This window comes from Neodiprion pinetum, chromosome 6 (assembly GCF_021155775.2).
Source record: "Neodiprion pinetum isolate iyNeoPine1 chromosome 6, iyNeoPine1.2, whole genome shotgun sequence".
Classification (NCBI taxonomy): domain Eukaryota; kingdom Metazoa; phylum Arthropoda; class Insecta; order Hymenoptera; family Diprionidae; genus Neodiprion; species Neodiprion pinetum.
Window position 1 is genome coordinate 18,019,363 of NC_060237.1, and position 27,991 is coordinate 18,047,353.

Genomic DNA, 27,991 nt, shown 5'->3' on the forward strand with positions numbered 1-27,991 from the left:
TTCAAGCTTTCGTCACGCTTGTCGTTCCGATAATAGTTCTCGATCCCGCCGCGCTGCAGCACTGTCAGCACGACAAGCTCCTCGTCCAAATTCAAGTTGAATTCAACATTGGAGGCCGCAAGGTGCAGACCGAGCGCCAGGAGGAAAATATGTCGATTCTACGCGAGTGTCTGGTGAATTTGTCATACTCTAAGTCGCACGCCGAGTCGAAAATTGTGATGTAAACCCGCGACGAATATGAGTGTCTCTCAGGAGATTGCTGCCACTGTCGTGTGCAGGGAAGTCTTCGATGAATCTTCACATCCGTCTCACGAAGGTACGTTTACTTTTCACCCTTTATACCCGCAATTTGAATCAGAAATTTCGCCGATCGATACAGAAGTCGTAATTAATCATGGAGTTGTAGTTTTAAATCTACCTCCTCTCAATCGCGCGCAATTCAAAAGCTCTTTTCAGATTGCATTTGTAACAAACTAAAGTTCGGCAAAAGACTCAACGGCTAAGCATAAATTTGTCTTGCTTATCTAATCTGCGTTTGATTATTATCGATCAGGTTCTTGTCACTCGCTTATAAAATTTATCGCGTAAACTTAACGGTTATACCGCGATGATGAACATCTGTCAAAAAAGATACAAACCTTCTGGCAAATTTCTACCGAAATATTATCGATAAGTTGGTGTTGAATCGGAATCGAATCTGAATACGACGATCATTTTCAAAATTCGCAATTCCTCAATAAGTCATATGCAACTTCTCCGTAACAAAGTTATACTACGAAATTATAGAAGCAAACGGCGTTTATTACGTTGAGAAGAATCTAACCGGATATTAATTGCAGACCGACAGCAATCAGTAACAAAAAAAAAAAAAAACCTATCAACATATATAAGATAAGAGTTTAATATATACACATGATACCTTTTTTTCAAGAAGTTGTATTTTCCGATACATCAGGTAAAAGACAGCAATGGCACCGATTGTTTTTGAAAATATAAAAAACCGAACGGACATTGAATTCCGGCTTCTATTGTGTCCGTGTAATCCATGTACGTTATTGTTTATTTACTCCAAGGTAGCCTGAACACGGCGTATAGTTCACTCGGCGAGGAAAATCAATAGGGGCCGCACTGCGGGGAAACTTCTGTCGTCAACCGGCGACGTTACCGAGTCCATATCTGCGTCGTATGGGCTCGAATTTTCGGTTAAAAAATTTCCCCATGATCCACAAGGAGCGAGGATTTTTCCTACGGAATTTTCCACCGTTATTGCGATTGCGAAAGAATATTTACGGCCTGTGTATCAAGACGGCAATTGATTAACTCTTGTCCAGTAGTGACAGCTGGTGGCTGTCGGCCTCGTCGCCCCCTCGGACCCTGCACGCATGCATCACCTGTCAAAACAGCCTTGATGGAATTTTTAATCACACTTTTGAAACGCTTTGAATTGCCGTTTTTTCAAGGGGTCATTTTGTTCGTCCATTTTCGCGTTCCTCGCAGGCGCACAGCGCTCACAGGCTTTTGACGCTCGTCAAGTGCTACGATGAAAAAATATGCCGAGGCTAGTAACGTTACCGTGACGATTCATGTTTGAGGGAAAACTGGCAAGTATTTTGCGACTTTAGAATTGTCTGAAATTGAAAAAAATAGAACAAAATATGACACGCTCGTATTTGGATATTCAAGTTTCTTTAAGGGAGGGGTAAGGTTTCAGCGTAAAAAAAAAAACACTTTTTTTGTGAATTTTTTTTCAAAGTATGGATTGAGCAAATCTAGTCAAACCTTTTGTACATTATTAGGTGTACTTTTAACAATATTCTGTAATTTTTCCATGCGGAAATATTGAAAAACAAGCCGGTGACGGAGCTTGCCCCAGAACGTCTCAGAAAAAAAACAATTTGCGGTGTTCACTATATCTCGTTCGGAAATGATCTGAAATCAAAAACCATTAAAATTTAGTCAAAGTATCATCAAATCCTCCCCCCAACGTTCTATGATTATTTTTTTTTTTCATTTAAAAATTTTTGGTGGCCATCTAAAGTGTAAACTGCTATTTTCCACGAAAAATTCCGCCATTTTGTGGGTGAGAAACCCCCTTATTTTGAAAAAAAAAATTTTTAACTAAACGTTGGGAGGAGGTATTTTATATGTAGAAAATGTGTACCAAGTTTGAAATGAATCGGTCAAGTAGTTTTTAAATGGCAGTGAACACGGACTTTGAAAAAATAGTTTTGAGAAAAAATCACAAGCGCACGATCGAATGTGCAACGACAAATTGACGCTCGTCTCTCGTTTTAAAATATTGTACAGTGTATAATATACATAAATATAAAATATGTCTTTATGGCTTTACTTACCTGTCTTTCATTACTAAATAAAATATTCTCGAAACAGGATAAATGAACCAGAACGATAGAAGTCAATAAGCTGTATACCTGCTGTGAGAACTATGGTGTTAAAGGGCAGGAGACTAAACAATAATTTCAAGAGTTTTGCTCGGATCGACTTAAAATTTTGGGAATATATTCTTGAAATGTTCAACAATAAGATAAGAAAAAAAAATCGATTTTTCGAAAGTGCAAACCCTTACCCCCCCCCCCCTTAAAGGCATTGGAAACTTGAAAATAGTGCATTTTTTTCCAACGTTTCGTTACAATGTTCTGATGATAACCAGCCGGGTTTGTTTGAACGAAGAGTTGGAGCACGGAAAAAGTTATTTAAAATAATTCTCAGAAGTGTCATTGGCGCGCCAATTATGGTGAACAAGAATGAAACCACGTCTCTATATATATACTATGTAATACAAATGAACTTTTGAGCAGATTCGAATGACGCAAGGTCATATATCAAGGTCGTGAGGAAACTTTTCATGAAGACAGAAGGTTCCAAATGATTAACCTCTGCTATTCTTCACCCAATTTAAATGTTTTTGGGTTTATTTTGTTCATTGTTATGTAATCACATTCAGAGATTAACTGGATGAAATTTAAAAAAATACTTATTGGCTCATCGTAACCGGAACAAAAAAGTCAGAAATCAATCATTCCGAACAACCGGATTATGAAACCTTTTCTCATATTGTCGACGTCTCAGCTTGTGCACTATTCAAATTTGCTCAAAATCATTTCTATTGCATAGCAGAGTTGCTGTTTAATTCGTGTTCACTTTCATTGGCGCATGCAGCACTGCTGGTGATGTTTCAAACGGTTTTTTCTCTTTTCCTAACTTTTCATTCAGACCAGCTGATTCAAACTTCGTCCTCAACGTATTCGTTCTTGAATCGCGCCATTGGACATACATGCAATAAATCAGTGCAAAGAATACTTACAATATCTGCATTCGCTCATTACTGAACCCTGATTGTTCACCGTATCTTGTCGGTTTCTCAATCAATATAATCTCGTTCTAATTCGCGGCTGACGATGAGAACTGACCGTATCGAGTAATTTGTGACCAATCGGAAGACTTACGAGGGTAACAGCTGTACAAGCCAAAGCTTCGGTATAATGCAGAATTATTCACGTATCAACACACAAGCTTATGATTTTTCATGCAAACAAACTATGTTACGCGAATGAATGACTGATTGTTTACTGGACGCTAACTTGGACGTCGTTTCAGATTACACTTTTACTTTTTGAGGGATAAATAAATGATCGTTTTTCAGTAAAATGACTGATTGCTCAGATTTGTTGTTTATCTACTTACAATTATTAGGCTCTGTTAATCTTCAGACGGAAGCATTCATTGTTTGAACAGAGAACATTCCGATTGGAAGTATAAAATATTCATTGTTTGTTGACTCAACTCGTGCAATACCACTTCTCTCAACAAGATTGAAGTTGATAACGTTAACGTAACAATAAATTTTAGGAAAAATTGCTGTCTTGTAATTTTATGGATTGTCCAAAATTCAGTAGACCGTAATAAAACTGTGCACTCGTATTCTACAAACTCAACTAGTTCAATTTCGTACTAAATTTTCTAAGTAGTGTGATTTTTTGCCCATGCTATGTAACGTTAACGTTATAAATTTCATTCTCCTTTGTCTCATAGTTTCTTTTATCGTCCACAGGAAGGCTGATTCCGTAAAAGTGATACGCTATATTTTTTTTTTAGTTTTTCCTTGTATATTTTCTAAAACTTCTACAAAATCAGTAGGAATTCTTCGGGATATGCAGGAAAAAAGTTTTGAACCAATTTAGGCGATAATACTAAGAAAAATTCATCAGTTGCGCTAGAGTATTTATTGAGAGAACAAATTACATATTTTCGCTGACAGCATTATTATTACCGGAAAAAAGCCAGTTTTCAAGTCATCTTGCAGTATGAATAACAACAGCTTCTGAATTCGGCAGTATGAACACATAAATCATCAATTAATTATCTACACAGTGGTTCCATCCTCTTCCTGAATGCATTACTCATCGTACCAAAACTTTGCGATAAGCAATTACATACTCGTTAAATTAATAAATATCAAATATGTTAGACTGTATCCAAAATTCAGCTATTTTTTTTTTTTTTTTTTTTTCAAAAAATATTATAAAATTAAAAATGGATATACAATTTTTTTGTTAATTTATATATACATGAAACATTTAAAGTTACTTTTTATAATTATACAAACTTATCTCAACTCGTAATCATTATTTCGCCGACTGCTGGTTAACTTCTTGATTAACTGGAAAGAATCTAATCAAGCAAAGTCGTTCTGCAGTAATTAATTTTACGACAGCCGTATTTGAACTTTTAAAAACTGTTTTTCATTTCTCTCTCTCCATTATATGTAGAATTGAAATTCAAACGACGTGTATGGTAAAAGCGTTTATTTTTTTTTTAACCAACAATATCACCCTTAATTACCATAACGTTACCGCATATTTGAGGAATGTCGGAAGACTATAATTGGATCACGGAGTGCGCACAGGCATTGGCGTACCTAAAGTATTATCAGCATAATTTCTCGAACTGTGTTATTTTCCATTAGCACGATTACCCGACATCGTAGCTCGTCCTTTGCTAGCCACGTTGACTGAAGTCAGTCAACGCCTACCGTAACGATCCTCTTGACCGTTGACCTCCACGGGCGTAAGGTACACAGTGTCTAATTTTTGCCGTAATTAATCCGTAATTTAATTAATATTACGCTTAACACTTTGGAGAAATTCGTTCACTGCGTCCGGATTAACCCATTCGCTTTTTTGTATTTTCGTTTCTTACGAGTTTCTTCAGATATGCTGCAACATTAAATAATTGTTAAATAGGTATATGTAATAAGGGTAACATATTCTCACAGATCTATTGCCGCTAATTTATTTTGTAGAATTATTCTTACGTTGCGAATAACGCAAGTTAAAAAAAAAAATTCAATTTCTTGACCATGTCCACAACATCTGAAAATCGTCTAAAAAGTGTTGCCTTACTCAAATAAAGGAATTTTCAGTCAATGTTTTCATTTTCAAGGGAACGGGTTAACTCAACCTGATTATAATAAATAAGCCGGTCCATAAATTTTCGGCCTGATTTTTAGCGGACAATAACTTTGATCTGGATTCTATTTGGATACGATGTGATTTATACTAAGATATAAACGTCCTCGTATTCTTATGCCTCGGGTCTTAACGCATTTACGAAAAAAATGTTGATCAATTTTATCACTTTTCTCCATTTAATCTTTGCCTTTGAATTTTCAGCACTTTCAGTGACCAAAAAAATACAAATATATATATTTTCTGTCTAAAAAAGTTTGATTTGTCCAAATATGAACCCTATTTTAAGGCAGATTCTCAAGAATCGCAAAAAAAAAAAAAACACTTTTTCTTGACACTTTGATTACTGTATACAAAATAGAGACAGTAAATCTATTGTAATAATTTTTTTATGTTAATAAATAGACATTTTAGAAGGTATCCAAAAATTGTTAGAGCGGGATAAAGATCGGATAATAATTAAATCGGTTTAAATATTCCATAAATCCTGAATTTTCGGAATATATTCTATGTATTCCTGGAGAATTCTTGTAGAGATTTAATTACGATCCGGTTTTCATCCCACTCTAAAAATTTCAGAATACACTCTTAATTTCTACTTTTTCACACAAGAAGATGAAAACAATTTGTGTTCTCGGCATTCGTATACACTAAACCTACAACGCTGAAATCGGGTTTTCGACGGTTCCTAATGATCTACTTCGGGAAAAGTCAGGGAAAAACAGATTTCATGATCGGAGAAAATAGACTTCCCAGACAAAAAATACGTGAGGTCATGTTTTTTCCGATGCCAAAAAATGTTGAAGCATATCGAAATTGTAGCCGTGTCGAAATTTTCACCCTAAGAAGTTTACTGAAACGTCGATTTACTTTAATCTAGTATCTCTTATTTGTTCCAAATACCATAACTTCAATTCAACAATTTCGATTTAGTTAGTTTGTAAAAATGATTTAGTCAAGCGAATTCCTTGATTCTACAAAAACAGTTCTCGACGCGATTGAGTGAAGTATTGATTTGAGTGAATCTTTTGTGTTTCCGAAATTGAGTCAATTAAATATCATTTCATTTGAAGTTAATGCGTTGATACTCCAAGTCGCATGTTCGTTGAATAAAGAATTAGGTACTTCTAATAAAATAATTACATGAATCTAGCCAACAAAAAATATACACTGATCGAATGCCATAATTCGTTGATCCAACCGGAGCTTGTTTGACGTAAATGATTGAATCAGTTGTACTAATTTGTTTGTGAGGTAAAAGAAACACCACATGCTTTGAAACAAGTAGAGAATATATTCATCGTAAACATGAGTATACTGGTAATGTAAACGGCCACTAGGCGTTGAACTCTCTTGCTACTGAAGTAGCTTCAGAGATAGTTATAAAACCAGGTAGTTTGCTAGGATTACAGATACGGATAATGTGAGATGAATATGTTATCAGACGAGTTGCAAACGAAGAAAGCATAATATCAAGTTTCGAGTGATCAAAATTGACATTGACTACAAATAAACAAAAACTATTAACACATATTCAATTTGTACTCTTGCATTTACCCATTAAATATCGAGTATATGTCGAAAAATTTTGAGTCATCAGAATCTCATTATTGACGTGCTTCGAAGAATACGTTATGTAAGCTTGAATAACTCGAATGTTAAGTCAATGCCAAAGATTTAAACATCAGCCACTGAAATCTCGACTCAAAAAAAAAACTTAATTGGAAGAAGCTCATTTTTTTCTGATACAGCAGCTTCATATTATTATAACAAAACGATTAAGGTGCGTTCAATCAAATTTTTAGCCATTTCAATCACACATTTTCGTGATACGAAATTCACATTATCGTAATTAACTCGCACCCGTGTTATCTTGAATAAATCGATAGTCAGCATGATCACTCTAATGCTGGATTCAATTCTATGTCAAGTTGTCACAAGTATTTCGTTGGACAAAATTATTTTGTTGGATTAAGTAAGTATCGCGTTCGTCGCATTTGACTACAGCATGTAGTTGAATGAAACGAACATTACTTGACTCAAATAATCGTTTCCCTCCGCGTACAAGCGACACCTCCAACGTACTCTCAGCGAGGTATCCAGCTTCGTTTCGATGTCAGCAGTCCAATTTATCGTCGATTACAGCGAGATTTTTAAGTCGGACATTCCCTGTTGCAGAGGTTGTCGACTATGCGACACGGCTGGGAATCGACCCGGAGGCTGAGCCGCACCTCTTGGGCCTTGCCAAGGATGGCCTCATGGCTGCTCTGCCCAAGGGATGGTCCCCTTGCTTCCACGAGGCGACTGGAGCCTGGTACTACTACCAGGCTTCTACGGGCACCACCACCTGGGAACATCCTCTCGACTCTGTCTACAAAGAGCTGGTAGAGAACGCGAGGAAAGGAAACCGGCAACCGAGCATTGGTGAGTCTTGCTGTGGTCAAAATTAGACTAGTGTAGCATATAATTGATTGAATTGTGATTAGGGAAACAAAATGAATCGCAATGCTTATTTGTGTGCGAGTGTTCTTTTTTTTTTTTTTTTTTTTCTTTTTACAATTAGGGTGGAATAAAATATACAAATTACAACTGTAGGTGATTTGTATTATTTAGAAAAAACAAAATATATTATGTTTGTGATTGCGACTGATTACCTTTAATAATTGTAATCGGATCGAATGAAGAATTTAATGACGTTCGAAAATTAAAATTGATATCTGTTCAAATGTTTTTAGTATATTTATTCGATCTGATCATAATTATCCAATGTAATCAATTACTGCATTTGAAATCAAAATTTATTGCGGATGTGTGAAACGTGATGTAATCACAAAACACAAATGTGATTCGTATTTCAGTTTATACCTAACTACAAACTACAAATGCGACTTGTGTTCGATGTTTTTCCGTTTCTAAAATGGAAATGGATTTGTTATACTGTTGAATTTTAGTATTTCCGGCATTTTCACGATTGCTTAATATTTTGTTAACCGAAAACTTTTTTCATATTTTGGATTATTTTGTCTTCGAACACCTTACTGTTCTGTAACATCTTATAAATGTGTTGCTGAATTATTTCAGGTGTTTCGAAATAGTTTCAATTTTCAATACAAAATAATTTATTACTGTAAAACGACTGGTTTAATAAAATCTCGTTTTCTTTTTGGAATAATGTAGGCATGAGTAAGTTTATTTTATGACAATTTTGGTATGTTAATTTTTTCTATTTTAGAGTAAGCCTCAATCATATAATATACGGTAATTTGTTCTGAGCTTTGATAATTCCCGTCATTGATATTTGTTCACCTCTTTCTATTTCTTTCCTATTTACTGAGGATTCAACTCGTATGTCTGTTTTTTTTTTTTATGATGTACAGTTGGATTCGTACTTAGAAGTAGTATGGGGCATGTGTTTTTTTTTTTTTTTTTAATCCTGCTTTTAAATAAGCATTGATCCCTGTTGAGTGATAATGAATATAATGTTGAATATAATGATTGAAGTTATCATTCGTAAGTCAATAACAGATATTTAGTTATTTGACTCATATGTTTCGAGTTTTCACCGCCTATCGTGATATTTAATAAGAATGTCGGTTTTTGTCTAAAATAACCTTTTCCAATTTCAACCAATGTTCACGTTTTCATATTTCTAGAATTTCAAAGACAGGTTTTTACAGAAATATCGGTTTGCCCCTCGCCTGTATGTCTGTTTGTCTGTCGTTTTCTTGGACAAAACTTCCGCGATGATCTCGCTAATGCCGCGTTGAAATAATTCTGCAACTTATGTCGAAACATCTGCTTTACGCGATGATTATTGTATGAATTTGAGTGTCAAAGCCTTAAGCAAACATCGTGAGCCAAACACATTTACAGTAGCTTTAACCGGTGTAACATCTTTAATCGGCGCATGGATTTTCTTCTTCATATATCGGCAGCAAACCTGGTACATCGACAAATAAATTCACCCAAACCTGGTTTCACGGTCACCACATTTTTCACACAAAAAGGCTTTTTCAAGTTCTGTTTTGTTCTATTCTATTCTAACTTTATCACTATACATTAGGTTACGTACAGAGCGGCCCAGGGTCGAGGCACAAGTTCCCTCCCGTTGACCCTTGATCCTGACAATGAGTTATCGATTTTCCCACCCGCAAGCACCTGGAAATATATGACGTCTGTTGAACGTTGGCATGCTTTTCCGCCTTGCGCTCTGCGGATAGAACAGCTTCGTTTGTAAACCAGGCTCTCGTCGTTAATAGATTGCTCCGATACTTTTCAAGTTTTTGCTCAGAATTCTCCCGATGCTTTATCGGCTCGTCACTCATTTACGGTATTGGCCAGATTCTAATTTGGCAATTAAAAATTACTAATTATTTTTATATGTCATTTGACTATATTTATTAAGGTGAAATAAGATACAAGTTACGTTTGTATTTTGTAATCGGGATGTAATGAACACACAAATTATATTTGTATTGATATATTTCTGAGGGCCCACGCAGTGGACATCACCTCCATGATACAACGATGTGACGAGGTTTCCGATTTTTTTTTTTTTTCAGAATATTGCTTCTTTCTAAGATGAACTTCGTGAGGGCTCGAAGTTCTTTGAATATTTCTTTATTGATTTCAAAATTTCGATTTATTGTAATAAATGAGATATTGAAAAATCCAAGTAAAATATTGTTTGAAATAGTTTTCCAAATACGCGAAATAATTAGTAACCCTTCATATAAAAAATTATAGTAAGTGATGGGTTGTCAGTAAAAAAAAAAAAAAAAACTCGATTAACCGCGTTTTTGACATAATTTAACGATGAAAACTATTGTTTTTATATTTTTACTATAAAAATTGAAAACGAAAATATTAGGATGTGGGCGTGATCACTAAATTTTCAAAATTATTTGACCGAGTATCGCTTGAACGTAAAGATATTTGTCCTTAATGGTCTCACTCAAAGTATCATGTACCGAATTTTTCATCCGGCAGTTAGAAGTGCAGACATAACGCCTTGCAAAGCATGTTTACTTATTTTTATGTGCCAGGAAGCGCTGTACTGTAATCTACGTTCTAAATTTGAATCCGTAAAAATTCACTAATTCTCAGTTATACTAGTATACCACTGGATAAAACCAGCACATATACCTACACCGACGATTTAGTGATTTTTCATCGATATTACACTGATTTTTTACAGTCGTATCCTTATTACTGATTCATATTTAGAGATATCGTACGTAAATCTGGGTTTTCACATTTTTTATCTCCGAAAAAATACTCATTGCAGTATCAATTTACCAACGGCCGTGATGGTATTAAGTAAAACGAACAGAAACGCTATTCATGAGTTTTTTTTTTTATGCTAATAACCCGTCATCAACTGCTATGATTTTTTCTTTTAAGGGTTACTGATTTTTTCACGCAGTTAGAAGAACATTTCGAACAATCTCTCGTGTGGATTTCATTTCTCTCTGATCACGAAATATGAACCTAATTTGTAATTCATCTTGAAACATAAGTAATTAATAATTACAATGCTGAACTTAATAACGTTAACGTAACGAAATGTGGAATAAATCGTTGTACAATTTCAGAACGACATTCAAAGAGTTGACTTGCCAAAATATGAACGTCCATGTTGAGGTAGAGTTACTAATTTCAACCACATTACAAATTGTAATTATATCTTGTCCAAAATTGCTGATTTCTCATGCAAGAATTGATTTCCGTCAATAAAGTCCGTGGATTTTTTTCTACCACTGTTGCAGTATTTTTTCCATAACTCTGCGGCCTCACCAATGTCTCGATTTCAGATGAAGATTCGAAAGCAACAACAAAGGATCTCGAGTCCCAGGAGGATGTGACATCTCCTAAAGAGATTGCGAAAACTTTGTCTCGTCCAAAGCTTCCGGCGAAGCTTGTACCACTGAGAAAGTCGAAAGCCGAGATATTGGGCGCTCGAAGAAATGAGTTCAAGGTCGAAAAAACCCAGCCGCGGAAGGAAAACGACACCGTGAAACTCGACAACTCGTTCAGCTCGTCGAACGACAGAGCCAGCAGGGATTACACGAACCTGCGGTTCCAGGATCCCAATTTTTACGAGAGCCCGAAGCTGCTCGAGGTGCTAAAAGCTTCGGAAGAGTCGGAGGAGTCGAAGGTTCGAGGCAAGGAATTGGACTTGCAGGAAGTCCTCAAGAGGTCCGAATCGCTGAGTCCGAGATACGAGCAGGAGTGGGAACAATTGTCGAGCAAGTTTGGCTCGGAGGAAAACATCATTGACATTGATAAGCTGAGTATAAACTCGCTGAACAAGTCGGATGCGGTCGTCGAGAAATCCGAGGAGGAAAAACAACAGGCGAGGCAATCGAGCCGTATCAAAGAGTTGACTCTTAGCGGCGGTGGTTCCATGTTCTTGAAGAGTAACAGGAGCAGAGATGCGAACGCCTGCGGCAGCCTCGACGAAGATGTGCAGAACGATTTTTACGGCGTTCTACGACTTGAGGATAAAAATACATCGTCCGTTGGCGACAGGCCGAAATCAATTCTTCGCGAGAAGACTTCTGAAGATGGTGAGTTTTTCATTCTGATCGCAAGACCTTGTCACGTCCGTAAACCACGGAGATTAGATAATCGTTGAACAGCTACGGTGATTCATCTCGTCTAGCACGCAACTCGGTCGTATCGCGCGTTCCCGCCAAAGCTGTTACGCAAGTAATATGTGTATTATTGTACCTTGTGCATCATTTTTATTTCGATTTACTGGGTAAAAGAGAAAACCGACCTCCACTTCACGACGGAAATACGAGATATGTGTTTACTCGCGAGTCGACTGACGGATGTCTGGGGATATGACGGGAGAACTGCGCTTGATTCGTGATTCTTGAAAAGTTTGTCATTCCAGTTTATAACTTGCAGCAATTTTTTGTAGCTTATTCTACACGAAACCGTGAAGTATCATGTTTCAAGTATTCTGTGTCGTCTAAGAAGACAATTAGCCACAATAGATAAGCCTGACTGGCTAGGTTTAGGTTAACCGTTTAGAAGCACGTATACAGTGTCAATCGCTAACTACAGAATAGTTGAAAATAGATTTATTTTTAATATCAGGATTGGAATAGTTGACAACTTTCAGACTATTCATAGAATCACTTTTGAGCTGGCCTCAAAATTCTTATGACACTGTCTAGAACTTTGTGATTTTTCAGATTTTAACTGTGGCTTCAAATCTAAAACAATCAATTTAGTTATAAGCATATTCGATAATTCAAAATTTTCTAGCCAGTGAAAATACTACTTTTCAGGGTTTTAGATTCTTTTCGTTTTTAGATTGAATTGTATGTAATGTTTAAGGGTTTCGAAAGTGACAGGAATATTTGCAGTTCAACGACTTCTAATTTCAGGTCGACGAGTGATAGTTTTTTTGTAACATGTAAGAATCATAGTGTTCAAAAAACAGGCTTCAGTACACATACAGAAATTGATTCTGTGACGGTTAATTTTTCTCCGTTGGCAATGTCAGCGACTAGGGAAAAAAATTAGCTGTTGCAAATCAGTTTCTGTATTTGTACATTAGAAATGATACTTCAATAACAGAATCAACCGAATTTAAAAAGCTTACAATTGATACGGTTAACACGATTTTCTTCCCATTTCGAATCAGCATCAAGCTTACGATCCGTTTACAGACGACAAGCCCGTAGAAGAAGAGCGTAAGAGCGTCCGATTCGACTTGGAGAAAGAAGTAGACGTGAAATTCACGTATTCGGGATCAGAGGAGGAGTGGGACACGGAATCGGACGAGCCCAATATGCGAATATCGGCGACTGTGACGATGAAGAATCTCATGAGCTTCGAGGGTGAGGATTTGGAATTAGAAAAATCGGCGCCAACCGATGTTGGCTCGTGTATGCAAGGCGAGTCAGTCGGCGATAAGCTCCCGGATTTGGAAGAACCGAAGAAGGATAATTTGGGTGAAAAGTCTAAGATGATATCAAAGCAGCCGAAGATCGTGGGAAAGAGATTTCTGGTTGAGAATGTAACGGAAAACGAGCACTTCAACCAAACGTCGAAAGACAAGTCGTGCAGCGATGCGACCGACGGCGGTGGCGACTACGTGCCAAGCAAGTTCGAGAACGTGAGGAATATCGACCTGCTCTCGAAGAGCGAAAATGAGAGCACGACGACCCTGAAGAGCACCGAGTCACGGTCCAGCATCCTCGACGAGATACGCAGGAGCAAGGAGATGATGCTTGAGTCGATGAAAAGGAGCGATATGCGGGCGAAGAACGAGCTCCAGAAGGAGAAGGACGACGCCTATCACCTGATGAAGATCAAGCTCGACCTTGAGTCGGCGAGGAACCAGCGAGAGAAGGCGAGGGCCAGGAGCCAGATGACGAAGAATTTTCAAGCGGTGAAATCGGCGGTAAGGAGAGAGCGTGAGAAGGAGATACAGGACCTGAAAGACGACTTCCAAATCAGGTACGAGGACACGAAGACTGAGTACGAGGCGATGTTCCTCGAGGAGAAAGGCTACCTCGAGGAGAACATTAAGGAGAGACTCGCCGAGCTCAGGGAGGATATGAAGCAGCGGGAACAGCTGGAGGTCCAGAACCTCGTCGCCGAGATGGACAAGACTCGAGTTGAGGAGCTGAACAACCTTCGTAGCGAGCTTGAGACCTGCTACGAAAAGGAGAAGCAGGAGATTCTGAAGAACTTGAGGGTTGAACTGGAGGAGAAGAAGCTGGAATTGCTCGAGCACAGAAATCGTGAGATCGAGAAGCTGAAGAGTGATTTTCAGAAGTCTTTGGAGGAGGAAAAGGCGTTGAAGCTCGTTGAACTCGATCTTGGAAAGCAGCACGCTGAGAAGGTCAAGGCCTTGAAGACCAAGCTGGAAAAGGAATTCGAAGACACTGTGATGGAGCTTCGTTTGCAGCAGAGGGAGAAGATATCCAAAGTAACCGAAGATCACGAGGTCAGCCTCGCCGAAATCTTACGGGATTTCAGAACGGAAGTAAGTTGTCACAGCTTTCAAAAGTTACAAATGTGTAGAACTGATTGGAAATTTTTATCAATTTAATCCACTACTTAGAAGAATATTGTAACGGTGATCTACAATCGTATAATATTTGGACTGGAAAATGTTTCTTCTATTAAATTTCGTCTCTGCATCACATTCACTTTTCAGTCCACTGGATTCTTTGATCCTTATTGTAATTGTAAATTTCTTTGTCCAGTTCACTACATTCCTTCAGTTACACAAGGTTCTAATATCAATTTAATATTGTGCCCACATTATATTTTTGCAATAGTTACAAGAGAGTATAGTAAACGTGAAAACGTGGATTTTCTGGTTACAGCTAGAAATTCATATTTATTTTGTACCGCGAACTATATTTTTCGGCTATGGTAAAAAACGTCATTAATAAGGACTGTACAGCAGCCGCAACTAGACATTTTTCCACAAATGGAATAAGGTTCGGTATTCCTTGAGACGGTAACCGGAAAAATGCAATTTCAGGAAGATCTTGCGCGGAAGGAGTACAAGCAACGTTTGGAAGAAGTACGAGCTTCGTTTTCTCGAGACATCGAGAAAGAGATGAAGAAGCAAAGCGAACGTTTAGTTCGTCCTGACTCGATGGATTATGAGAAAATTCGTTGCGAGAAACGGCTGGTTGAGGACAAGTATAAAACGCTCAAAGAAAAGTACCTGAAATTAAAAAATGACGTACGACTAGCCGTGGAGTCAAGAAGCAGGAGGAAAGAGGCGAATGCCACTGCGTCGGAAACCGAAAGATCGACTTCCGCGAGGACTAAAACGGAACGCACCGAGTCTGTTGATCAAAAGTGAGTTCTTGCCTCGGTTTTCTTCTGAAAATTTATCGAGATTATTCGCTGGAGATTACATGAATTTGTAAAAATAACAGAGGGTCCGGGATTTTCCAAGTTCTCATGACAATTATCCATACAGTTTTCACACAAATTAAATTACACGTTATCGTTGTTTTAGAACATTTTTCACGCCAAAAGCGAGTTCAGTGAATTCACGTGGCTGAGACATGATTCAGTAATATTTTGGGGTTGCGATTCAAGTATTTTTTCAACCTGCACCTGTACGAATGAACATCGTAGGGTAGTATATTCTAATTTTATTTTCTGCACCGCCATGATTAGCGTGTTTTCTTTTTACTTTACCTATTATCTCATCCCCATGCTGTTCGCCCTAATATCTGGCTATAGGCCTTAACTCAATATTGCAGAGCGCCGTTAAAAAAGACGCAATCCATAACAACGCTCTCGGAAAATGTAAGTCACAATGATAATGGCACCGAGGAAAGTGACGGCCAGAAAATAGCGGGATTTTCAAAAACACCCAGTGCCCTGAAGCTCGCTCAGAGCAAATTAGAATCGGACGACACGACAACGGCGAGCGAACAAAATTCAAATCTATTAAAGAAGAAAAAGTTATTTACAAAGAAGGCGGCTAGTACATCGAAGTTGAACAACAACGTCGAGAATCCCGTCGAAAACATCAGGAAACAGCTCGAGAAGTTGGAAGACCTGGGGGACCAATTGCCAAGCAACGAGAATGCTTACACTTTGAGATATCCGTTCCAAGACCAAGGTATTTTTTTTTTTTTTTATTTATTTTTATTTTTTTTAAATTTTTTTCTCTACAATTAATTAAAACAAAGAAAAAAGTATCATTTCTATCGCAACCGTTTTTTAGATTTCTAATGGGTTGCGCTTACAGTACAAATGAATGACGGATTATTTGAACGAAAACTTGTACTCAGAAAAAAATCTGTCTTATGCCTTTCAATGTTGGAAACGTTATGCTTAAAAAAAAATTCCCGACTGCGCCTGTAAGCCGCAAGTCTTATTTCAGCGCCGGCGAACGCTTCATCGGACATAGAATTCTTCAGGCATCGAATCCACGTCGAGAGAGATTCCGTGAGGCGAGCCAGAGAGGCACTTCACCAGCAGAGAAATCTATTCCAGGGAAGACAGAGGGCTTGGAAGCAACGAAGCGTCAGGGCGACACTGGAGCAGCTGGTACAGGTGAAATTCAGTTTCCAATGAGTCACAGCAAGGAATTTATTTTCAAGTTTATAGAAGCACGTGATCTGAAAAAGACCAGTTCTGTAAATGGTTTAACGGATAAGCTCCAAAATTTTAGAATTGCTATGAGATTTTAATTTCTCGAGAACAAGTTACCGGATTTCAATGAGTTTGGTCTCAATCGACGCGACTTTTCGAAACTTAGAATTGAAGAGATTTTGACTTTGATAGGTTCAGTACTTTTTGAATTATTCAAATAACAACATTCGAAAAAATAAATTAATACTGATGATACTTTAAGAATGTATGAATGCATTCGAATTAAAATGGTACCGTGAGGTTTTTCGGGTCGCTGATCACGAATCCAAGGTCAGACTTCAAAAATTTGTAATGGTGGATCCATTATAGTGGTTGAATATAAAAAAAAATCGTCATAATTTCGTGTAATATGGTACTTGGGAGATTTTAAATCCTAAATCACGAATCTGAATTTGTAGTTCTAAATTCGAATTGGATAATGAAAAATTTTTTTTTCTGGATTTCGAATCTGCAGTTGAAAATCGGCGGTTCGAGGGCTAGGCTCACGGCCAGCCCAAACCAGCTTGTTTCAAGATAAATCGTAACTCAAAAAGCTTATTGAAAAACACCAAGCTTTCACGTTATTTGAACCATCATCCGGGAGTCAGATAAAATCAGTTCAAACTGAGATGCAGACACTTGTATCGTAAAAAATTATACAATAGTTAAATTTTAACATCAATCGTTCGAAAAGTTGGGAGTCTCACCTGGCCTGCCTCTTCAACAGGAGGAACGCGAGTTATCGGACATGGAGGTTAGCTTGCACCGAACGCGGAGTCTCCTGGGGGAAAAGGTGATTCACTTGCGCCATCTAGAGCGATCCCTCGAGAGAGTCGCCAACGCGAAGAGGAACAAGAACGAGCAAACGGCAAAGAGCGACGAGTTAACGCTGAGTGACATCTCGAGTGCGAGTAGCGGATTCAGTTCGACCGATTTGGAAACCGACACTTTTATCGGTCAGTAAATTGCTCACCAGGTTTGTAGTTTTGCGAATTATTTGACACATGTGTGCATTCAATGGTTATAATCGTGCGTGCAGGAAAGTCGGAGCACTATCAAGAATCGACGGAGATCATAGCCAGCCTCGAGAATCTCAATTCTGAGATTCGTGAGATATGGGGTGTGCTCAACAAAAGACAGGACAACAGTGTGCCACCTCCACCAACACTGATGTACTCGGATCTGAGGTGGCTACCTTATCAGCAGCTCACCACTCAGGCCAACAATGTCCCAGGTAATTGTTTAGCCGATTTATTATTTTGATAGGATCATTCGTCTGTTTTATATGGAATTTAAAAATTTGTCCGATATGTGTTTCTGATTTAAAGAGATTTACTGGCTAACGATCGACATTTCTTAATAATCTTATTACGAGATAGTCGTACATTGAGTATTTATGAAATTTTTATAAGTGAAAGCTAAAAATATTCCTTTGAAACTACAAAAACAGAATATTCTGGAATTATAAACAGAAGCTTTGGCATCGATACTTTACTATAAATCACGATTCAAATTTCAAACGAATCTATTATAGATTTTCAACAACTCCGAAGCGTTTTGAAACGAACCATCGATACCCGAGCTTATGTTTTTATAATTCCAGTATCTTTTATTTATATATTTCTGAAAAGATCTTCGTAGCTTATAAATATGGTAATTTGATAAATACTCAACGCACGATCATTACGCAATATAATTAGTGTAAGGATCGATTTTACGCCGACCAATTTCTTCAAAAACTGCCGCAATTAAATATGCATCGTTCGAAACTCTTCAATTACTTAAGCATCCTGAAGCAAATTCAACTATCGGTTTTCTTTTACGGAACTTCGTCAACGTAATGATACGAAAGTGAAATCTATTTCATTGAATCCTGAACACTTGCATTGATATTTATAATTTTGTACCATATTCACTCAAAATAAAATTGAGATACATCAGAACATGGTTTTTTTCGTACCATGCGTACAATATTCCATAAAATATTTCGTATCATTCACTCTCTCAGACTATGAGGAGAAGTTAAAATTCTCATAATTATTTATAACGACAATAATAACAATAATATTCATTAATCATTTCATATATATCTCTCCTTACATCCTATACAACATAAGGATAAGTAATTTGAAAATATATGCCACTCAGGTCTGATCCAGTAAGCCTTGGGGGCCACCTCCACAATGGCACATGGGTTTCCAAAGTTTTTCACGAGCCTCGCGATTTTATGTATGAGCGCGTTGATATAATCCCGTCATTATATTCACAGTTTTTTATTATATCGCTATTGTGAAATTAGGGATCTCAAATATTCTACAGTTATGGTTCCCTGAGTAAAACTATATTTCTTCAACTGAAAATACTAATTTCGTACATTATTTATCACGGTATTCGAACTGCGATCAATAGTCTCCATAACATTACGTCTTTTTAATATCATACGGCGCACCGAAATGTATATAATAAAAACTTTTAAAACAATATTACGTAGCTTTCGAGCCGAAAAATGCGTCTCATAGTCTTTTTATCTCTACAACTGTTTGAATCTGAAACACTCTCACTATTCTACACAAAATTAAATTCGAACGGGCATCAAACTACCGCCTCATTGCTAAACAACTACCAATCGTCACGTTCTAGGTACTCGATTTTAAAAAAATGTCGGAGGCTGGTGATTTCGACCTAGCGATAAATGATAGAAACAATACTTTGCAAGCTGCATAATATTAATAAAAATCGTACATACAAATTTTCTTCTCCTTGGTCTTGTGTACTGTTTCACATAGCATTGAATTTGCGATACTCGAATACTGTATGAATCATTTTCACGATGATACAACATTTTTAACTTTCCAACAGCTTTTGGAACGCCGAACATCCAATCGAACATTTTGTCCCAGTTGACCGGTTCTCATCCACCAACGACTACAACCCAGAATATAATCGCTCAGTATGGGCCTACCAGCGGATATACGACCAGCGTTGGAAACGTCGAGAGGACGACGTCTAATCTCATGGAAAGAACCAGAAACCTAAGAGACTGGTTGCGGCAAGCGCGCGTCGAAAGTTCAGATCTAGTCAGCCCGGGTCAAGCAACCCTCTAGTTCTTATAAATTCTCGAAGGAAAGGGTATCAACTCATTTTCTACCCATTGCTCACCCGTTTGGTTCCAGTTCGTCAAAATTAGTGAAATTAATCTGGCAGCGTATGTTGACGATATTGATCCACTTCTTCTTCTTTTATATTAGATATCACTATTTATAATTCCTAATTGACGGACAAAAATAATGAAAATTGTCCGTAGAACGCTATTAGTTTTGTAAATCGGAGCACAACAAAATGTGGTGATTTAAGCACAGCTGTATTTAAAAATTACTGAAAATCTTGAACTTCGGCAGAACAGCACAATGGAAATTCAAGAGACTGATGGTGAAAAACTTGAAGCCCAGAAGGCCGAAGAATAAAATTCAACGCAACTGAAGCATTTGTTACTGTGATGCGAAATAGCGTGAGAAAAAAAAATTGTGTTACTGAAATGTCGCTGTTTGAAAACTGGAACCAATCGAAGGTTAGAAAAGGTTCGGATTGGGGGATTCGTACAGAGTAAAAACAATGAAAATCAGGATTTCCAAAATGTGTACGTGTGTTTTTTTCGTACCAATTGATCGTGAGAAACATTGTTCCAGATGCTTCATCTTTTTATACGTTTGCATTCATTCGTATTCTATTTAATTATAAAAAAATATTTTCTATTTTTTGACTTTCGTAAATGTTGACTCAACACGTTCTGACATCTCTACATTTTGATCATCTTTTGGTAAAGGTTAGTTAAATACTTCAAATATCAAGCTTGTACGTTTTTATGTAATAACTCGTCCTTACACGTGGATACGAGCTATTTGGGTATTCAAATATCCGAATTACTCGGATTCCTTAGTTATGAAACTTGAACTCCGGATAGTTAGTATATTCAGGACAATTTCTCGGTATCCGGAACACAACACAAGTTCAAGCAATTTAAAAAACAGTTGTGTATTTTTGCAAATAAGTTTTATAAGACTGTGAGTTAGCTATAACTAACACGCAGCTGTAATACTTATAGTGCAACTATACTAACAAGAACCCCGAGTGAGAAAGGATAATTTAAGTATAAATCCAAATAAGCAGAGTGCTTTAACTATTCGAATAGTTTGAATAGTTTGGATAGTGCAGCTACCCGGGTACTCGAGTACTTGAACTATCCGGATACCCTAAAAAGTTATGACTTCTTCATAAGTAAGTGTTCACGACCTGAAGCTCTTGCGAAATAAGCACTTCAGAGTGACTCATACTCGACGTAAGATTATTATTCGAGCACCTATTTTGAGACCGGAACTCTGTTCGTTATGTTTCCTGATTTTTTCGAATCGGGATACATTTAGCTCGCGTAAATTTACGTTGACATCCTCAATACTCAAAGTCACCAAGTAGTCAAGACAAAGTTTATCCGCTACTGTAATTTTTCATCCCTCAGTAAGAAAGCTGGGCTTCGTTAAGATGGGATGGAAAAACGGAACATTGAATAACGCGGCAAGCTTAAAAGGATGCTATGATCGCTTTTACCGACTAAGTGAAATTTTACTTATTTCGACTATAGTCAAAGCCTGTGAATCACTCATGCAAAAGTCCCACAGTTTGCGTTTCTCCAGATGTATCGCCGGAAAAATATCGAAAAAATTTTTTGAACTCATGTGAAGATAACTCCAGAAAATGATTTCCTGAAACAAGTGTCAATTTGATTACAGGAATAAATTTTTGGAATTATTGTTGCGTAAGACAAAACATTTTTGGACGCTTTTATTCCGCATTGCATCTACAATGGCATCATCATTGCTTTTTTGCTTCAGTGATGCGTAAGCCTGTTTAATTGACTCAATAAGTGAAATTATACTCGGTCAGTAAATACTGGCTGTACCATCCTCTCAAACGATTATAAATGTGAATTTTAAACAGTAAAACTGTTTCGAGATGCAAAATCCGCAGACCGATTTGTTTCTAAAGTTCAATTATTTTTCTATTGTTCCTTAATTATTGCCGAGCAAATTGAAGACGAGATGAAGACTAATCCAGATATCTGAGGGATGGAAACGTCAAATTAAGAGAGGACGGTATACCGTATAGTTCCCTTGAATTTCCGGTCAATAATATATAATACATGATTGCTTAACTTGGGGCATACATGGTCGTCAACATCGTGGAACGGGAAAACGCCAACTCATTTATTTATTATGAAAAATTAATCAAGACCAGTTGTAGCTGTATACATATACATATGTACTGCGGTAATATACATTTTTCAAATAATTAGGAGCTGTAGACTTATATGGAGAAAACTTTCTGCCAAAGAAATCATTTTAAAATATAAGCTTGGTAGGTAAATTTTTCTGATTTTTTACCTACGTATCCGCTTACCATTATAAAAAGAAATTTATTTTCTTTTCGCGAATATCGTTGGTTTCAATTTCCATTGTGAATCTTGGATGTATATTGTATAATTCTTCTGTTATTATTGATTGTCTTCTAGTTTTTTTCGAAATAAAGGAAACTTACGTATGTAACTTTATGAATTTAAAAAATGGTACAGAAATTTAAATAAATAAAAGCAGAAATACGTTGATAAAATGAAAAGAGATTACAAGGAAGATGATTTAGTGTTTTAATTTTATTCTTTAGAGAAATGCTGAACATATTTTTTCCAAACATATTTTTTATTGCTTATTACCGCCGTTATATAACCATTAGAATAGCCATTGATCACACGAAAAAATCGCACAAATAGTAAAACTGGCGCCATTTCGTGAATACGTATACAATACGTATTATACGTATATAAAATAGGTATAAATAAGCATAAATCAATAGCGTCGATAGTTCACAGCACTAAAATACTTCCCAATTCCTACCTCTTTGCTTGTTGCAAATAACATATTAATAATCATAATGATATTAAAAAATAACAACAACAATAATAATAATAATAGTAATAATACTTACTTCAAAACTGAATTCTCAATTAAAACCGTTGCGTGGGTTTTACTAGAAATATGTGTAATAATATATCTAGATCATATCACCGGCCGATTGGGTGTCGAATCTAGTCAGCGGGCGTTCCTTCAAAATACTCATTCGGCCATATATTTATAGCAATAAACGGTTTGATTGATTTAGTTTTTATAGTATCGTGATCAAAGCTCTGTAACAGCATGGATTCGATAATGATAGACCAGACAAGTTGAACTTTTTCATGGGTTGAAGGAATTCGTTGAAGGAAAAAAGGGAAAACGTCATAGTAAATTCTTTGAGAATTTTGCGATGGGGTTAACGATTTTTGAAATCCGGTGTAAATCGATGTTACGAGATCTTCGACGCAACCTGAGTGAATTCTTGTTAAGTTTTTTGAAATTCAGTAAGAGTTGTAGAATCTCATTTGATCTTTCAAGAAGTCCGAAGTGTGGTGTTGAAGTATGAAGTATGAAATCACATGGAATTTCAAAATTGTAATACAAGATTTTATGAAATTTGTAAAATTTTACAAAATTTTATGGAACGTCTGATATACGGTTTGAAACTTGTGCAGTCAAGACTTGTGAGAAATCTGATAAAAATTAATATCAACTCCTCAAGTCCTCGTGAAATTTGGTGAAATTTTGTAAAATATTGCAAAATCGCAGTTATAGTTAATCAATACAAATCTTTGATCAGTCCTGAAATGGAAAACGATAAACGCAGTTTTTCAAAGTTTGATTAACCCTTCTGTAATTTGGCGAAGTTAATATTTTCCCATTTTTCCGAGTGCGTGAACACTCCTGTTTTTTTTTTTTCTAATTTTAACCGAGAAAAAATTTTTTCACTTTTCTTTAACTAATCAAATGCGTATAGGCCCTCCTAAAAACGAGCATTCTACGGTAGAAGACATTCCATGTCTCTGATAGAGACGGAAATTCTCGTCAAATACGCTCGTATTAAAAAGCCCAGTATAATAAAAGTAAATATATTATTATATATATCGAAGACTAAAAAGCTTTATCATTGGTTGTAGAGACGAGCGAAGGTCAAATTTATTATATACGAGCTTTAAACGAATGGCGTGAGTTTAACGTAAAAGTTTTTGAGGCACGGAACCGCGCGATCCCGCGATTGATCCATATTTATTGTAGGTAGGTGTAGCAAAGCGGCAACTTTGTTGCGATATGATAACGAAGCGTCGATAAGTCTTTTATCGCGCGATCGATATTATTATACACGTATAATACAATATATTATATATATAAACTTGGAATTTTTGCAGATTGAAAATGTCCATTGTAAATAATAAAAAGCATATTATATACATATAATATATAGGGGGTAGTCCATCCCATTTCCACCTGGGTCGGACCCTTGACCTCTCGGATTGGGCGCGACATTTTTTATATGATTGTTCTCACTTTGAAAGGCACTCGAATTTTTTATTTTACATTTTTGGGACTCGATTTGAATTTTCTATAATTTTTTGAAAGGATTTTATCAATCGACACAATTTAAAAATCTGTAAAAATTCTGAGGAATCACGTATGTCAGCTATAAAAATTTTTAAGCTTGCAGCCGGAGTGGAGATATTTTTTCTTCTTACCTTTTTCAAGCTTTTTCCAAAAAATAACGCTCAAGAAATTAGTAGTGGGAGTCATTTTACTATGGATGGTTGCTGAAAAATTATCGTATCTGAACAATTTTACCGATTTTTTTGCAAAAGATGCTTTTCTCCTTTATCTTGCTATTAAAAAAAGCTGCAAATGGTAAAGTAGTTCTAAAAAGTATGTTAAAATTTTTCAGCAACCATCCATAATAAAATGACTACCATTTCTAATTTTTTAAACAATTTTTTTTTCCGAAAAATCGTTCCAAGCAGTAAGATGGAATCTTCTCACTTCGGCGCTAACAATAAGCTTAGAAATGTTGACCTCTGACACGCGATTTTTGAGAATTTTTTCAGATTATTAAGTTTTAAAAAATTGTAGAAAATTCAAATCGGTTCCAAAAAATATATAAAAAGAAAAAAGACTGCCCTTCGAAGTGAGAATAATCACATAACAAATCAGGGCGCGGGCCCAATCTAAGAGGTCAAAGGTCAGACCCTGGGCGAAATGATATGGACTGCCTCATACACTACTTATATTTATTGTGCGTATGTGTTACTATGTATGCATATTATAAGTCTATAGTGTAATAGTTGATTGAATGATAAAAATTTGTTAATATGAAAATCTTTTCGATGTTGATGATTTTGTTACGAGGGTAAGCTATAGCTTATATGCAATACGCGATTATACATACATATATAATATTATATATATATATATAGATACATTGTAATATATATTCAAAGTTATTTTATACGTATTTTTAAATATTATTTAATATTACAAAATTCGAATATTTTTCACTGATCATTTCATTATACAGTGTTGTGATATTTAATATGATTTACAATGTCTTGCTGATCTCTTAAGTATTACGATACGAATATAATAATATTATAATTTATCTATTTCATACAATATATTATAAATTATCCAAGGTATTCCATATACCTGTAATTTGTAGTATATTACAATGTACGTAATACAATTATAATACATTCGTCGATGTGTGAATCATGTGAGGATGTCATATCTATGCGTAACGATGAATTCTGGGAATTATACCAAGATGGCAAATTCAGTGGAGATATAGCCAGCTGCAATGGGAAAGGGCTGGAGCATGGTGGTAAATGTATTCAATACACGATATGATACTTGCCGGATTTATACATACATATGTGGGGCATTCCGTGACATCACGGTGGAGATTCTACGTCGATGTCTCAGACTGGCTTTATAATTTCTTTTCGTAAAAGTACAGGATGAAAAACGCAATCGCAATTTTTTTATGATTTAAAAACTTGAAGAAAAAAAAAAAAACTCCACTTTGCAAATAGTTAAAAATTCAGAACAATCTTATAAACTATATCGAAATCTTCGATACTTTTTAAAAGGTGGAGATTTCGTGACTTCGAAAGATAAATAGGAAGAATGAAGGAAAAGAAGATTATTATTATTGGATTACATTTTCGACATAAGAATGAACATAAAAGCTTATTTTAATATCTCTCTAAAGGAGATATTTTTCGGCACTTATTATAACGAGCTTTTGTGTTCCTTCATATGTCAAAAATGCGATCCAATAATAATAATTTTCTTTTTCTTTTTTCGTTCTCCTTATTTATCTTCTGAAGTTATGAAATCTCAATCTTTTAATAGGTGTCGAAGATTTTGTTTTACTTTCTAAGATTTTTCTGAAATCTTTCAGGTTTTAGAAAGTGGGTCTTACTTCAAGTTTTTTAATCATACTAGAGATACGCTGGATCCGAAAATTCTGAAAAAAATTGCGATCGCGTTTTTCGTCGTCTATATACTTTCCACAAAATGATTACAAAGCCAATCTGAGATTTCGACGTAGAATCTTGATCGTAATGTCATGGAATGTCCCATACACACGCACACACACACACACGCACACACAATGATTATGCATTTGCCGGGAACAAAAAGTGCCTTTTGGTTTGTCAAAATGATGATCTCTGTATTGCGTGGTAGAGTATTTTTTTAAATTTAATTAAATGTATGACGCAAGCTCTGATTAATATTGAAGCGATGAAACGAATCTGCCATCTTGTGCAATTTTTCTTAAATTCACTATTACGTTGCGTTTGTGACCCGTGGCCGTTGTTTAAATCGAACAACGATCGATGAAAAAAATGCCAAATCTATGCAGTATAATCAATCCCACCGCTACACGTCTGTAAATTGTTTGAATATTTTTATCTGGTAGGTATTTTCAATTAACATGATTGCTACATTCCCATTATATACAATGAAATGCCAAATATATATTAATAAGGCAAATATTTGAGTGAAGAATGAATTGTTCAGACGCATTTCCATCAATCTATTATCCGCGCACTGTTTATCTCCGTGCGTGCGTCTTTATTGTTATTTAAACTTACAGATGAGAAATTTGAAAGAAAAATTTCAAACGATGATACACATATACATATATATATATATACGTAAATGTAACAATAACGGTTCGATTATTTTGAAAATAATATACCTACAGTACTAAGAAGACTTGAAATATTGAACTGGGCATTTTATTTCTCAGTTAATATTTTGTTTCCCCTCATGCCGCATACACAAATATACGGCTAAATGTATACGCGAAGCAAATTAACAATAATGTTGAAATTAGGAATACCATATAGACACGATAATAATTGCGGGATATTCGTACTTGAACTGAAGAGCCGTAATATGTAGATATTCAATTTAAATTATGTGTACGACTGAAAGCTGTAGAGCAGTAAAAGCTACGTACTTTTGTCCGATGAAAAGATATATGTAAGATATACACAATATATACATGCGTATATTAATACATATATTATATTATAGATAATATTATAGCTATTAAAACGAAAGACTATATATTGAAGAAATTGAGTCGTTCTTATTAAATCGTATAAAATGTTTAGGAGAGTATTTTTATCATATTTTTGGGTTCACGTCAAATGATATTCGAAAATTAAACCGTAGCACCGTCCTTGTATAACGTAACGCTAGCATCTTCCTTCCCTGTAGAATACCCTACATTTTTAATCTTTGATTATTTTTCGAAGAGATGAAAGCTCGAGCGTAGAATTCTGATTATTCAAAATGTTACCGTTTACTATGGGGAAAATTTCAACAATCGACCGATTTTGGTATTATTGTAAAAATTTACTATATGCAACTGCCATTGATCAACGATACGAGACATGAAAAATTCCGGACGCATGGAAATAGAAACCAGAAATCATCTGCCGTGAAACATAATTTTGTTAAATTTTTTATACAAACTATTTGTTTTTCGGTATAGATAAAAATGTTTCATAATTAAGACAGTTTTGTGTGTATATAATGTCCCGATTTTGGACACAGAAATATTTTGTTTATTGTTGAATTTTTCAAGTCCTTGCTACATTGATTATAAAATACCAAAATGGAGAATTTAAACCTTGAATATAATTTTTTCAGAATTTGTGATTTTTAGAGCCGAATACCTACAAAAGAAATCGAAATATGCAAATACGAAATGGACTTATATTAATGCCCTTTCTCGATAGGATGATCGATGGACTCTTTCATATTGTATATACGTATATATAATAAAAATGTTTACCTTCCTAACCCTGAAACAAATATTGTATCAATTGTGTATTAACACTCGGTAATAAATTGTAATGTTGAAATTATTTTTCGTCGTTGAAT

The 27,991-nt window shown here is 35.8% G+C and overlaps 2 protein-coding genes across 7 annotated transcripts in view; one reads left to right on the forward strand and one right to left on the reverse strand.

Moving 5' to 3' along the window:
* LOC124221122 (rRNA 2'-O-methyltransferase fibrillarin-like) overlaps positions 1–27,991 on the reverse strand; it is a 292,337-nt gene that overhangs the window by 141,131 nt on the left and 123,215 nt on the right. The gene's annotated exons all lie outside the window — the stretch shown is intronic.
* Cep164 (centrosomal protein 164) lies at positions 113–27,975 on the forward strand. 6 transcript variants are annotated; one of them, XM_046630784.2, is made up of 10 exons: positions 113–316; positions 7,668–7,913; positions 11,303–12,058; positions 13,175–14,499; positions 15,007–15,332; positions 15,746–16,110; positions 16,357–16,547; positions 17,320–17,581; positions 17,665–17,859; positions 19,485–27,975. In XM_046630784.2, exons 1-10 carry the CDS (start codon positions 238–240, stop codon positions 19,727–19,729), a joined length of 3,990 nt encoding a protein of 1,329 aa, XP_046486740.1. In that variant the 5' UTR covers positions 113–237; the 3' UTR covers positions 19,730–27,975. The 6 variants fall into 6 exon arrangements, with proteins under 6 accessions (XP_046486740.1, XP_046486742.1, XP_046486743.1 ...); XM_046630786.2 differs by having other exon boundaries at positions 17,353–17,581; XM_046630787.2 differs by having other exon boundaries at positions 16,357–16,541; positions 17,353–17,581.